The sequence below is a fragment of the Leptonychotes weddellii genome, chromosome 4 (genome assembly GCF_054177405.1).
Source record: "Leptonychotes weddellii isolate Sample4059 chromosome 4, ASM5417740v2, whole genome shotgun sequence".
NCBI lineage: Eukaryota > Metazoa > Chordata > Mammalia > Carnivora > Phocidae > Leptonychotes > Leptonychotes weddellii.
Window position 1 is genome coordinate 92,729,252 of NC_138372.1, and position 13,469 is coordinate 92,742,720.

A 13,469-nucleotide genomic window follows, 5' to 3' on the forward strand; every position below is an offset into this window, starting at 1 on the left:
ATCGTCCACCCCTCCTATTTCCCCCGCTACATTCTTCCCCTCTGTACCTCTGAAACAAATAATGCAATATATGTTAAGAAAAAAAAAAAAGAAGAAGAAGGTAGCGGGAGGGGAAGAATGTAGCATGCCTCTTAATTTTATGTAAGATTTTTGACATTGTGGAGCAAAAAACTGTAGAGGTTGTGGATGATGTTATCTACCTCCATAGAGTTAAGTTTTGTTCTGGTAGGCATAAAGAATACCAATGGATCACTTTGATTCTGTAAAGACTTGGCTTAAAGCTTTGTTAGATCGATTCTTATTTCAGTACTGTATTGCCCTTACTCTAAGAGTGCAACATTTTTGAGTCTCAACTGAAAGCCCTGGATGTCTCTTTACCTTGGAGAGGTTTGAAGTCCAAGTTGTATTAGTGTTACAGGATTTTTTTGTGTGTTGGTGCCCACAGTTCTTGGCCATGCTGCTTCAAAGAATGAAGTAGTAGACTGGACAGAGTGGTGGGCAGGAAAGGAAGGTTTATTGAGGGATAGCAAAATGATAGTACAAAGCTCCCAACAACACGAGGCTTGCCACCGGAGTTTCTAAATATCGGGGTTTTTATGGACTTGTTGGTGGGCCATTTTATTTATTTATTTTTTTATTATGTTATGTTAATCACCATACATTACAATATCATTGGTTTTTGATGTAGAGTTCCATGATTCATTGTTTGCGTATAACACCCAGTGCTCCATGCAGAACGTGCCCTCTTTAATACCCATCACCAGGCTAACCCATCCTCCCAACCCCCTCCCCTCTAGAACCCTCAGTTTGTTTCTCAGAGTCCATAGTCTCTCATGGTTCATCTCCCCCTCCGATTTCCCCCCCTTCATTCTTCCCCTCCTGCTATCTTCTTCTTCTTCTTTTTAACATATGATGTATTATTTGTTTCAGAGGTACAGATCTGTGATTCAACAGTCTTGCACAATTCACAGCGCTCACCATAGCACATACCCTCCCCAATGTCTATCACTCAGCCACCCCAACTCTCCCACCCCCTACCACTCCAGCAACTCTGTTTGTTTCCTGAGATTAAGAATTCCTCATATCAGTGAGGTCATATGATACATGTCTTTCTCTGATTGACTTATTTCACTCAGCAAACACCCTCCAGTTCCATCCACGTCGCTGCAAATGGCAAGATTTCATTCCTTTTGATGGCTGCATAATATTCCATTATATATAGCTACCACATCTTCTTTATCCATTCATCTATGGATGGACATCTTGGCTCTTTCCACAGTTTGGCTATTGTGGACATTGCTGCTATAAACATCTGGTGGGCTGTTTTAATATGACTAACCCTCCATGCGCCTACCATCCAATCAGGTTTTTGTCTTCTATCTATCACATGGGAAAGGGTGGAGGGCTCCTTCCAGGGTGGTGTAAAATCCTTTTAAGGGGGACTTCCTCTTAGGGCGGGGGCCCCTTGTCCCTGCCTGTCTACCTTCCAACTATCCTTCGTCATTAGGTGCTGAAATCTCTACTTGGCTCATTAGCCTCTAAACTGCTGTTTTCTGGTGTGTGTATGTGTCTAATCTTGCTTTGTGCATGTTGGGCTTTACAACTGGACACTACCCTGAGGAGAATTTGCACTAGATTTTTTTAAAAGATTTTATTTATTTATTTGTCAGAGACAGAGAGCGAGCACAAGCAGGGGGAGAGGCAGACAGAGGGAGCCCAATGCGGGGCTTGATTCCAGGACCCTGGGATCATGATCTGAGCCACAGGCAGACGCTTAACCAACTGAGCCACTCGGGTGTCCTTGCACTAGATTATTGAACTACATCTCTGCCATTCTTCTTTCTCTGGGAGTGCTCCCTCAAGTCCCAGCCACTTTAGCAGCTCTGAACTTCGACCTTTGACTCTTCAGCCCAGTAATACTGCCAGCTTTTACTTGGACTTTATATTTTAGGACTTGATTGGAAAATTCCCTCAGGAGAAAAATTTTAGGGTGAATATGGAGCCCACTTCATGTTCTTCTCCTCTTTCAGGATCATAGATTCAAGCCCTGACTGCTTTGGTTACTCTTTCATTTCTTCAAAGAGTTGTTTTGATGTTTTTCTATATTTATAAACATTTATATATTCTATTCTATCCTACCCCCCACCCAGAGGGGAAGTTAGTCTGATGCATGCTCTTTCATCCTAAATGGAACTGGAAGCTTCAGCACTTCTTACCTCTTGAGTTTGCAGTACTTTCACTGACCTATTTATTTGCCTGAACCAATGAAGATGGCATATTCTCTTTAAATTAAGGAACCTCGGGTGCCTGGGTGGCTCAGTCAGTTAAGCGTCTGCCTTCGGCTCAGGTCATGATCCCAGCATCCTGGGATCAAGTCCCGTGTCAGGCTCCCTGCTTATCAGGGAGCCTGCTTCTCCCTCTCCCACTCCCCCTGCTTGTGCTCTCTCTCTCTCTGTCAAATAAATAAATAAAATCTTTAAAAAATAAATTAAGGAACCTCAAAAAATTAATTAAGGAACCTCATTCCTTTTATTTTGTAAATTAGATCAAATCTCCTATCTGTCTGTGGGCAAAGCAAAAGTCAGACTGCTAAGACACCAGCTTCAGCTAAGTAATAGGATAAGAAGCCTGACTGCAGAGAATGACATGGTAAAGAATGAATGGAGGGGGTTGGGCGTCTGCCTTCCGCTCAGGTCATGATCCTACAGTACTGGGATCGAGCCCCGCATCGGGCTCCTTGCTCATCGGGGAGCCTGATTCTCCCTCTACCTCAGCCTGCCTCTCCCCCTACTTGTGCTCTTTCTCTCTTTGTCAAATAAATAAAATCTTAAAAAAAAAAAAAAGAATGAATGGAGGGGCACCTGGGTGGCTTTGTCAGTTAAGCATCTGCCTTAGGTTCAGGTCCTGATCCCAGGGTCTTGGAATGGAGCCCTGCCCCGCCTTGGGCTGCCAGCTCAGTGGGAAGCCTGCTTCTCCCTCTCTCTCTCTGCCCCGCCCCGTGCTTGTGCTCTCTCGCACTCTCTCTCTCTCTCTCAAATAAATAAATAAAATCTTTAAAAAAAATGAATGGAAGTCAGGAAGTATAGCTATCAAATGCATACAGTGTGTTTAAGCAAGTTGGTTAATGAAGGGAAGCCAGAGATATGGTAGTTAGAGGTGGGAGGACCTTATTTTCGAGATGAGGAGACTTGAGCATGTTTATAAGAGTGTGGGTGGACCATGGGGTGCCGGGGTGGCTCAGTGGGTTAAGTGCCTGCCTTAGGCTCAGGTCATAATCCCAGGGTCCTGGGATTGAGCCCCACATCTGGCTCCCTCCTCAGTGGAGAGCCTGCTTCTCCCTCTCCCTCCTGCCCCTCCCCACTGCTCATGCTCTCTCTCTCTCACTCTTGCTCTCTCTTTCTCTAATAAATAAATAAAATCTTAAAGAAAAAAAGAGGGGGTGGACCTAAAGGAGAAGGTAAAGCCAAAGATACAAAGACAACGAAAGATAATTAAGAGATAATTAAGAATTCTAGAAGAGATGGGAGTGGTAGGGTAAATTGCCCAGGTAAAATATATTGGGGTGCAAACAGAGGTAAAGATACAGATTAAAGTTTGAAAGAGAGAATGAGATACCTGATAGTGTCATTTTCTGGAGACATTTGGAATCATGATAAGAGGGAGCACTTAAGATAAACAGTAAAGAAGTAGAATTAAAGACTGGATGAGGTGAATGAGTGAGAGAGATAAGTCTCTGACCACTCCCAAGTTTGGGGCTTGGGCAACTGGGTGGATGATAGTGTTGGGTTAAAAAAAAAAAAAAAAAGCAGAGGCCTGAACAGCAGACTTGGGAGGAAAAGGTGTTAAGGTAAGTTTCTTTGTTTACACTGAATCCATCAATAGTCCATATTGACTTTTGTCTATAAACTTTGGGGCCCATAGTGCCTACTCCAAAGATGAACCCCTGTTGCAAGTCTTGTTTATATAGTGTAGCAAGAAGCATTCTGCTTTGCTGGATCCTGACTAGCTTCTGTTCTTAAAGGACACTGGAATATAAAAAAAGGCTTTTCAGAACGAACATTAAGTGGAGGATTTATTTGACCTATGAACTGTTTTTTAACCATGAATTCATCCCCTTTATGGATACCAGGCTATATATACTTTACTATGAATTCTTCACGAAAAATGGAAATCAGAAAGTCTCAACGGAAAGGAAAACTGAGGTTATTTAGGAGAAGGGTTTTTGTTTTGTTGTTTAACAACAACTAAAGGGAAAGTTGAGAGGGGGAAAAAAAGATTTTAAGAGAGAAAGAGGGAGAAACGGGGTTAGCCAACAGCCCGGAGAAGTAGTGATTCTGAGCAAAGAATAATGTAAAATGGAAGAGGCTGGCTGAGTTGGAGGGAGGAGGAAGACACAACCCAGGAAAATATGGGGAGAGGGAGTGAGAAAAGGAGAAACGTTTAAGGTTGGAAATTGAGGACGGTGACAATGGAGCGGATAGGAAGACAAAAAAGAGTGCCATCCGGGAATGAAAAGGTTTCCAGGTTGAGGTAGCGGGTGGAGAGAGAATGGGCTGATGAGAGGGTGAAGAGGCAGCGGCGGGTGTTTGTGCGCCAGGGACAGAAGCAATCTGGGCGGAGCAGGTGACAGAGGCAGCCGCGGAGGAGGCCTGGTCCTTCCAGGTTTCCGCCACCATCCATGCCCGGAGGATGCTCCCTGGCAGTGCGGGAAGACCGTAGGAAACGCAAGCAGGGACGGTAACCCGGACTGGAGCGGCCAGGCCCAGGAAACCCATGAAGAGGACCGAGAGCGGGTCCTGCTGCCACCGCCCCTGCGACTGCAGCTGCTGCTGCCGCGCGTCCCGCCGGGCGCACCGCGCGCCTTACTGCTCCGGGGACGCCGCGCGAGCCCCACAGCCCTCGCCGCAGTCTCCCGGCCGGGAGCGACGGCAGCCCGAGCCGGCCGGGAGCTGGGCAGCGGCGGCCGAGGAGGAAGAGGCAGCGGCGGCGGCCGCACCCTGGATGAGGTGAGAGCACCGCAGGAGCTCTGCGGGAGCCCGGGAGCCCGCGGTCTGCGCCGGGATTGGCGGCGCGCGGGGCGCCGGGACCTAGGGCGGCTGGAGATCCCGGCGCCTACGAGGGGTGGGCGCCGAGTGACCTCAGCTTGGAGAGGGTTGGGGGGCCCCGGGGAGAGGGTCTGCGGGGGCTGAAGCGGCTGGTGGCCGGGGAGAGAGGGGAAGAGCCAGTGGGGGAGTTGCCTAGAAATAAAGGTGTGGCGCAGGATCGTACCGGACTGAGGCTTGGGAAACGCGTCTCGCTCCCGAGGTCTTCGCTTGATGTGTGTAGACACCCGCTTTGTTGGTGCAGATGAGGTCGAGGCTATGCCTGTTGGGTCGAGTCGAAGGAGAGATGAACACATGATGCAGAAGGCCGTGCCTGGGTGGAAGCATTAGGGATAGCAAAAGAAGACAGAGGATCAGGAAATGGGCGCGGGTGTTCAATTGAAGGAGTACCCGCTGCTTTATCTAACACCCCCCCTTTTTTTTATACATATACTTTTTATTTATCTAAGATACAGACAGCAGGGTGGGGGTTGGTGATGGTTCTTTCTTTCTAGGCTAGGTCTCTTCCCCTACAGAGCTGGAGCCATGCCTGTTGGCCGGATGAGGCCGTGCAGGACAAGCTCCATTTAAACTCAGCCCCTTCCTTTGCGTTGAGATGGAAGACTGGACAGATGAGGCCTACATTTTCGTCATGTAGCATCAACAGGACAAAAATCTGCCATGCATATGATTTTTCGGAGAAGAGACAGATTGTGCTACTGCCTTTTTTGAAATAAGCATTTCTTGGCTTAGCATTTTTAGCTTACTCTTTTATGAGAACCCAGTACTCATAACTCATACTACAAGGCAGTCGCGTCTTCAGTCTCTAAGCTGCCATTGACTAACTGGGATATGAAAAAAGGAACTTCATTTCTCTAGGCCTCAGTTTCCCGTGTATAAAAATCACAATCTTTTGAGGATTAATTACAGAACTAAATATTAATGAAAACTGTTCTCCGTGTTTAGGACTGTGCTTTATTTGTAAACTAGGAAACTAGTTTATTCACACTTAATTGTATTTATTCATCACACTGTCCACTGTGAGAAAACAGAGTCAAAGACATTCAGTTAACAGTGCTTAAAGGAATCACATTTCTATTAAGAAACCCATAAAAAAAATGACTGCTTTTAAGGAGTTGAGGCAACACCCAAAACTAATATAACATTGTCTGTTAACTAACCAGAATTAAAATAGAAACTTTAAGAAAAGGGGGGTGCCTGGGTAGCTCAGTTGGTTAAGTGTCTGCCTTCTGCTCAGGTCCTGATCCCAGGGTCCTGGGTTGGAGGCCCATGTTAGGCTCCCTGCTCAGCAGGGAGTCTGCTTATCTCTCTCCCTCTTCCCCTCCCCCATGCTCATGCTCAGGCTCTCTCTCTCTCAAATAAATAAATAAAATCTTAAAAAAAAAAAAAAACTGGGGTACCTGGGTGGCTCGGTTAAGCATTGGACTCAAGATTTTGGTTCAGGTCAAGATCTCAGGGTCCCGAGATATAGCCCTGTGTCGGCTCCGCCCTGTATCCATTTGTTTATTTGTTTGTCTATTTTTAAGTAGGCTCCACGCCCACTTAAAGTGGTGCTTGAGATCAAGAGTGCATGCTCTACCAACTGATCTAGCAGGGCACTCCTTTACTTTCAAAACCATACCTGTCTTATCTATATAGTATTAGAGGTTTATGAGTATTAGAGGCTTGTACTTGGGTAGGGGTGTTTTTGGTGTCCAATTTTCCAACTATCAAGTCAACTAAAAAATGAAAGAAAACACCTTTGCACATTATCGGGATTCAATTTAATTCTGTTATTTATTGAGCAACAATGGTGGAGGCCAGTACAAAACTAGATGCAAAACTACCCTCAAGTAGGTCAGAATCTATGGTTTGTAAACTGTGCTCATCTAACTATAGTATCAAGTGCTGTAGCAGAAAGATGAACTGTGGAAAGGATAAATAAAACAAATAAATGAAAGGAAAGCAGACTTCAGGGGAAGCAGACTGTGTCCCAAAAGGTCATACAAAGTGACGTTATCTTGGAAAATATATTAGAATCTGGTCTTTACCTTGTTGAGTCTGTTTCTCAGGCTGGTATTAAATCCACAAGACTACTATATAAACCCAGAAAGGCAAATTATTATAATGAGGATTTATTATCAAAAATTAAAATGAGGATTCTCACATCTCAGGGAACTAGACCCTCTTCTGTTGCTTAGTGAGGTCTCTTGGCATACTCGCTGTGTTTGAAAAACAAATTATAAGCAAAAGGTTTTTTATAAAATGAATTTAGAACAAGGGAAAATAATCAGTGCATTCCAGATTTTTAAAAAATTTAAAGCTTTAAACAGAGTTAACAGAGGCGCCTGGGTGGCTCAGATGGTTGAGCATCTGCCTTCGGCTCAGGTCGTGATCCTGGGGTCCTGGGATCGAGCCCCACATCGGGCTTCTGGCTCGGCGGGGAGCCTGTTTCTCCATCTCCCTCTCCCCCTCTCCCCAGCTCATGCTTTCTCTCTCTCTGTATCTCTGTCAAATGAATAAATTAAAAAAAAAATCTTAAAAAAAAATAAAGAGAGTTAACAGGGGATACAAGTGGGTTCTTTTTTCCTGAATGGTGCATGTCATTAATGATCAACCTCTCTTCTTATGTACTTCTTCTTTTTTTCTATTTCTGACATGCTAATATTTTCAATTAGGTAATAATCTGGCCTGGGAATCCTTGTGTCCATTTCAAGTGTTGGCACATCTTTTCTCTGAACCAGTTTGTCTTCACTGTGAAGTTTACATTTCAGACATCAAAGCTCACTTTCCTTTAGGTAAAATTCATGATAGGGGCAGGGAAGTGGGGTGGGGCTTGTTATAGCCCCTACATGCTGGCAATATGAGCCAGGTGATTAATGGCTACTGAATGTGATGCTAAGAAGCAGAGGACCAGAGAGGGCTTTGCACATACATAAGAGGTGAATTCTGTCTGGCCTACTAACAAAATAATGAAACCAGGGTTGGATGGGAGGCAAATTTTAGTAGAGCAATAAAACAAATGTATGGCCCTGGGAAAATGCTTTCTTGAAATGAGACCCATGCTGTGATAGAACTTTTCAATGAGGATTTAATTCAAAAGTGAGCTTCTTTCAAGTGTGCAATTGTTTAAAAGGAGGAATTAAGTGAGTTGCCAGCTGGTGGCAATCTGCCTCAGGGTACATTTTTGAACCCTAGGTGACTGCATGTTCTAGGTGGATAGCCTGGAACCTGCAGAAAACTGTGGGGCGGAATGATGTCAGAGAAGGTTACATTTCTAACATCAGACTTCAACCCGTATGTCTCTTTAGCCATCTCTCTTTTTGTAATTATTATTTTGTTACTGCTTTATTGAGATATAGTTGACATAAAACAAACTGGGCAAATTTATAGTGTACAATTTGAAAAGTTTTGACATATGTCTGTATCTGTGAAATTATCACATGCTCATCATCCCAAAAAGTTTCCTTCTTCCCTTTTATGATCCTCCCTCCTGGCTCTTCTTGCCCCCACTAACACACAGGCAATCAACCACTGATCTGCTTTCTGTCACTATATGTTAGTTTGCATTTTCTAGAAATTTATATAAATGGAATGATATGGTAGGTACTCTTTGTTTTTGTCTGGCTTCTTTCACTCAGTATAATTATTTTGAGATTTATCCATGATGTCGTGGGTATCAATATTTCATTTTCTTTTGTTGCTGAGTAGTATTCCCTTGTATGGATATGCCACAGTTTGTTTATTAATTCACCAGCTATCTTGTTTCAGTTTTGGGCTATGACAAATAACACTGTTATGAACATTCATGTACAAGTCTTCATGTGGACATAGGCCTTCATTTCTCTTAGGTAAATCTCTTTTCTTTTTTTTTTTTTTTAGATTATTTATTTATTTATTTATTTGAGAGAGAGAGAGAGCACAAGCAGGGGGCTGAGGCAGAGGGAGAGGGAGAAACAGACTCCCCGCTGAGCAGGGAGCCTGACATGAGGCTCGATCCCAGGACCCTGGGATCATGACCTGAGCCGAAGGCAGACACTTAACTGACTGAGCCACCCAGGTACCCCCATTTCTCCACATTCTTATCAACACTTACTATTGTCTTTTTTATTAGAGCCATTCTAGTGTGTGCAAAATGGTATCTTATGATTTTGATTTGTGTTGCCTTCGTGACTACTGATGTTGAACATCTTTTTATGTGCTTAATTACCATCTGTATATTTTTGGTGAAGTGTCTGTTGAAATCTTTTGCCCATTTTTTATTGAGTTGTTTGCTTTTTTTGGTTAAATTTGGGAGTTCCTTATGTATTTGAAATATAAGTCTTTATTATAGTGGTACTTTGCAAACATGTTCTCTCAATCTATATCTTGTCTTTCCATTTTAATAAGTATCCTTTGAAGACCAGAAAAATTTAAATTTAAATTTTGCCAAAGTAAGTACAAACTACCAATGTGTTTGGTACACACACACTCCTATGTGTTCTTCTAGAAATGTTATAGTTTTACATTTTATGTTTGATCTATGATTCATTTTGAGTTAACTTTTGTATGTGGTACAAGGTTCATTTTATGCATATGGATATCCACTTGTTCAAGCACTATTTGTTGAGAATTCTGTTCTTTCTCCATTTAATTGCCTTAGCACTTTCATTGAAATCTACTGATCAAATATGTGTGGGTCTATGTCAGAATTTTCTATTCTGTTCCATTGATCTATTTGTCTATTTTAAGACCAATACCATACTGTCTTTTTTTTTTTGAAAGCCACTGACTTTATTGATTAAAAAACACTTTACAAGGATACTGCCTGTTCTGCCAAAAAAGGAGCCAAATAGCGTAAGACAGACCAGAGATGGAAGTGGGGGTGAGGGAAGGGCCAGGAATCCGCTTGGAAAAGCTGATAATTGTTGACTTGAAACTGGCAGGCGTAGGAGAAGGGAAATGCATGAGAGTGAGAATTCAAAAAAAAAAAAAAGGCAAAGCAAAATTGAAATGGTGAGGGGGAGAACTCCCAAAGACCTTGGAGTACATCATAGGTGGTATGACAACGGCAATCTCTTCCTTTGTAGAGGACAGGGGAGGAGTCCCCATGCGCTGCAAACTCTGGAGACTCAGTGCTGGGGCTGGGTTTGGGGGCCCATCCAGAGAGCCTCACAAGAAGGCCTTGCAGCACTCTCAAAGGCCTCCGAAGCAGTCCCAGGGTTGCTTGGCATTGGCACCACATGTGTCCTTCAGCCATTCCCGGAAGAGATCTTCATCTTTCTTTAGCATCAGAAACTGACCAAGGACCACATAGTCTTTGTCAAAGCCCCTTTCCTCCAGCTTCTTGCCCAGAACTTCACCAATCTTGGTCAGGCTCCCCACTGGCTTTTCCCCGGTGGGCTCTCCCACCAAGTCTCAGTGCTTCGGGGAGGTTGTTATCTTGATCAGCTTAATTGGCAGCTCCCCATCCTGTATGGCTCCTCCTGCCACCCGACCACTCCCACTGATGCCTCATCCCACTCCATACTGTCTTGATCACAGCAGTTCTTTTTAAGTTTTAAGATCATGTAGTGTAAGTCCTCCAATTTTGTCCTTCTTATTTAAAATCATTTTGGCTATTCTAGGTCCTTTGTATTCTCATATACATTTTAGAATCCACTCGTCAATACAGACAAAAATCCTGCTGGTGGTTTGAGTGGGATCGTATTGAGCCTATAGATTAATTTGGAGAGAATTGATATTTTAACAATTTGAGTCTCCTGATCCATAAACATTGTGCATATCTCCATTTATTAGGTTAGTGGTTCTCAACTGTGTCTCACAGTATCTGGACACATTTTTGTTTATCATAACTCAGGGCAAGGGTGATATGGGCATCTAGCAGATGGAGGTAAGGAATGCTGGTAAACATTCTACAATGCACAGAACAGTCCCTGCAATGAAGAATTATCCAATCCAAAATAATAATAACAATAATGTCTTTAATTTCTCTCACCAGTGTTTTACGTTTTTAGTGTACACTATTTATGTATCTTAGAGACACTTATGCCTAAATTCTTCATATCTTTAATTCTATTATAAATGATAACATCTTAAAAATTTCCATTTCTGATTGTTCATTGCTACTTTATATTGATCTTTGTATATTGATTTTGTATCCTTCAGCTTTGCTAAATTCACTGTTTAGTTCTAATAGATTTTTTTATAGATTCCATAGAATTTTCTACATGATGATGTCATCCCCCCAAAAAGAGAGATGAAATCTTACTCCTCTTTCCAATCTCAGTGTCTATCTGTCATTTATTTATTTATTTATTTGTTTATTTTTGCTTTATCACACTAGCTAGAGCCTCCAGTACAAAGTTAAATTGAAATAGTGAGAGCAAACATCTTTGCCTTGTTCCTGATCTTAGGAGGAAGGCATTCAGTCTTTTATCATTATGTATGATGTTACCTGAAGGTTTTTCATAGGTACCTTTTATCAGGCTGAGGAAGTTCCCTTCTATTCTTAGTTTTCTGAGAGTTTTCATTAGGAATGGATGTCTAAGTATACATCTATTGAGATTACTGTATCATTTTTCTTTTTTTATATTGTTAATTTGGTGAATTACACTGATTGATTTAAGAATGTTAAAATCAACATTGGGCGCCTGGGATAAATCTCACTTAGTAATGATATGTTATACTTTCTATATATTGTTGGATTAGATCTGCCACAATTTTGTTAAGAATTTTTGCATCTGTGTTCATAAGAGATATTGGTTTGTATTCTTCATTTATAATACCTTCGTCTGAATTTTGTATAAGGATAATGTTGGCCTCCAAAAATGAGTTGGGAAGTATTCCCATCCCTTCAATATTGGGAGAGAGTTTAGGTGGAAATTGCATTATTTCTTCCTTAAATGTTTGATTATATTCACTAGTAAAGAATTTTAAGCCTAGTTTTTCTGTGTGTGAAGGTTTTTAACTACAAATTCAATTTCCTTTTTATTTATTTGTCAGAGAGAGAGAGCACAAGCAGGGGGAGTGGCAGGCAGAGGGAGAAGCAGGCTCCCTGCTGAGCAAGGAGCCCGATGTGGGGCTCGATCCCAGGACCGTGGGATCATGATCTGAGCCGAAGGCAGATGCTTAACCAACAGAGCCACCAGGCATCCCCAAATTCAATTTCCTTAATAAAGATAGGACTATTTGGTTTATCTGTTTTTTGTGGGGAAAGTTTTGTTAATTCGTGTAGTCCAAGAAATTTGTTCATTTTTTTAAAAAAAGATTTATTTATTTATTTATTTGTTTTAGAGAGAAAGAGTACATGAGTGGGGTGAGGGGCAAAGGGAGAGAGAGGGAGGAAGCAGACTCCCTGCTGAGCATGGAGCCCAACTTGGGGCTCAATATCAGGACCCTGAGAGCATGACCTGAGCTGAAACCAAGAGTTGTATGCTTAACCAACTGAGCCACCAAGGTACCCTGAAATTTGTTCATTTTATCTAAGTTGTCAACTTTATTGCCATAAACTTTTCAGTTTTGAAAATTGAAATATGATTTTATGTGTTTTTTTTTTTAAGATTTTATTTATTTATTTGAGAGAGAAATCGAAAGACAGAGCATAAGTGGAGGGGGAGGGACAGAGGAAGAGGGAGAAGCAGACTCCCTGCTGAGCATGGAGCCCGACGTCAAGGAGGCTTGTTCCCAGGACCTTGGGATCATGACCTGAGCAGAAGGCAGACATTTAACCGACTGAGCCAGCCAGGCACCCCAGAAATACAATTTTCTTATTAGTCCTTTGATATTTGTAGAGTCTGTAGTGATATCATCTTTCTCATGTTTATTTGTGTTTATTTATGTATTATTGTGTTTATTTGTCTCTTCCCTTTTTGTTTTGATAAACTTGACTAGAATTTTATCAGTTTTATTTACCTTTTCAGAAAACTGGCTTTGGCTTTATTAATTTTCTCTATTGTTTTTCTCTTTTCAATTTATTTCCTTTGCCTTTGATCCTTATTGTTTCCTTTCTTCTGCTTACCTTGAATTTCATTTGCTGCTCCTTTTCCAGTTTCTTAAAGTGGATGCTTAGATCACTGATTTAAGAACTTTCTTTTCTAATACAAGTGTTTTAGTGCCATAAATTTCATTAAAAGTACTGCATTAACTCTATCCTACAAATTTTGATATCTCATGAATTCATCTTCATTCAGTTTAAAATATTTTCCCATTTCACTTTTAGTTTATTCTTTGCTCTGTGGGTTATATAGAAGAGTGTGTTTACTACTGGGTATTTACCCCAAAGATACAAAAGTAGGGATCCGAAGGGGTATGTGCACCCCAATGTTTATAGCAGCAATGTCCACAATAGCCAAACTGTGGAAAGAGCCAAGATGTCCATCGACAGATGACTGGATAAAGAAGATGTGG

At 42.0% G+C, this 13,469-nt stretch overlaps 1 protein-coding gene and 1 pseudogene across 1 annotated transcript in view; one reads left to right on the forward strand and one right to left on the reverse strand.

The window, feature by feature from the left end:
- The first annotated feature begins 4,758 nt into the window (after positions 1-4,758).
- Positions 4,759-13,469, forward strand: part of PDE4DIP (phosphodiesterase 4D interacting protein) — a 197,250-nt gene continuing 188,539 nt past the window's right edge. Inside the window, exon 1 of the mRNA XM_081817111.1 lies at positions 4,759-5,006. Within this exon, the coding sequence (XP_081673237.1) occupies positions 4,774-5,006 (233 nt within the window). The 5' untranslated portion in view covers positions 4,759-4,773. The remainder of the gene's footprint in view (positions 5,007-13,469) is intronic.
- Positions 10,233-11,912, reverse strand: LOC102749533 (barrier-to-autointegration factor pseudogene; annotated as a pseudogene).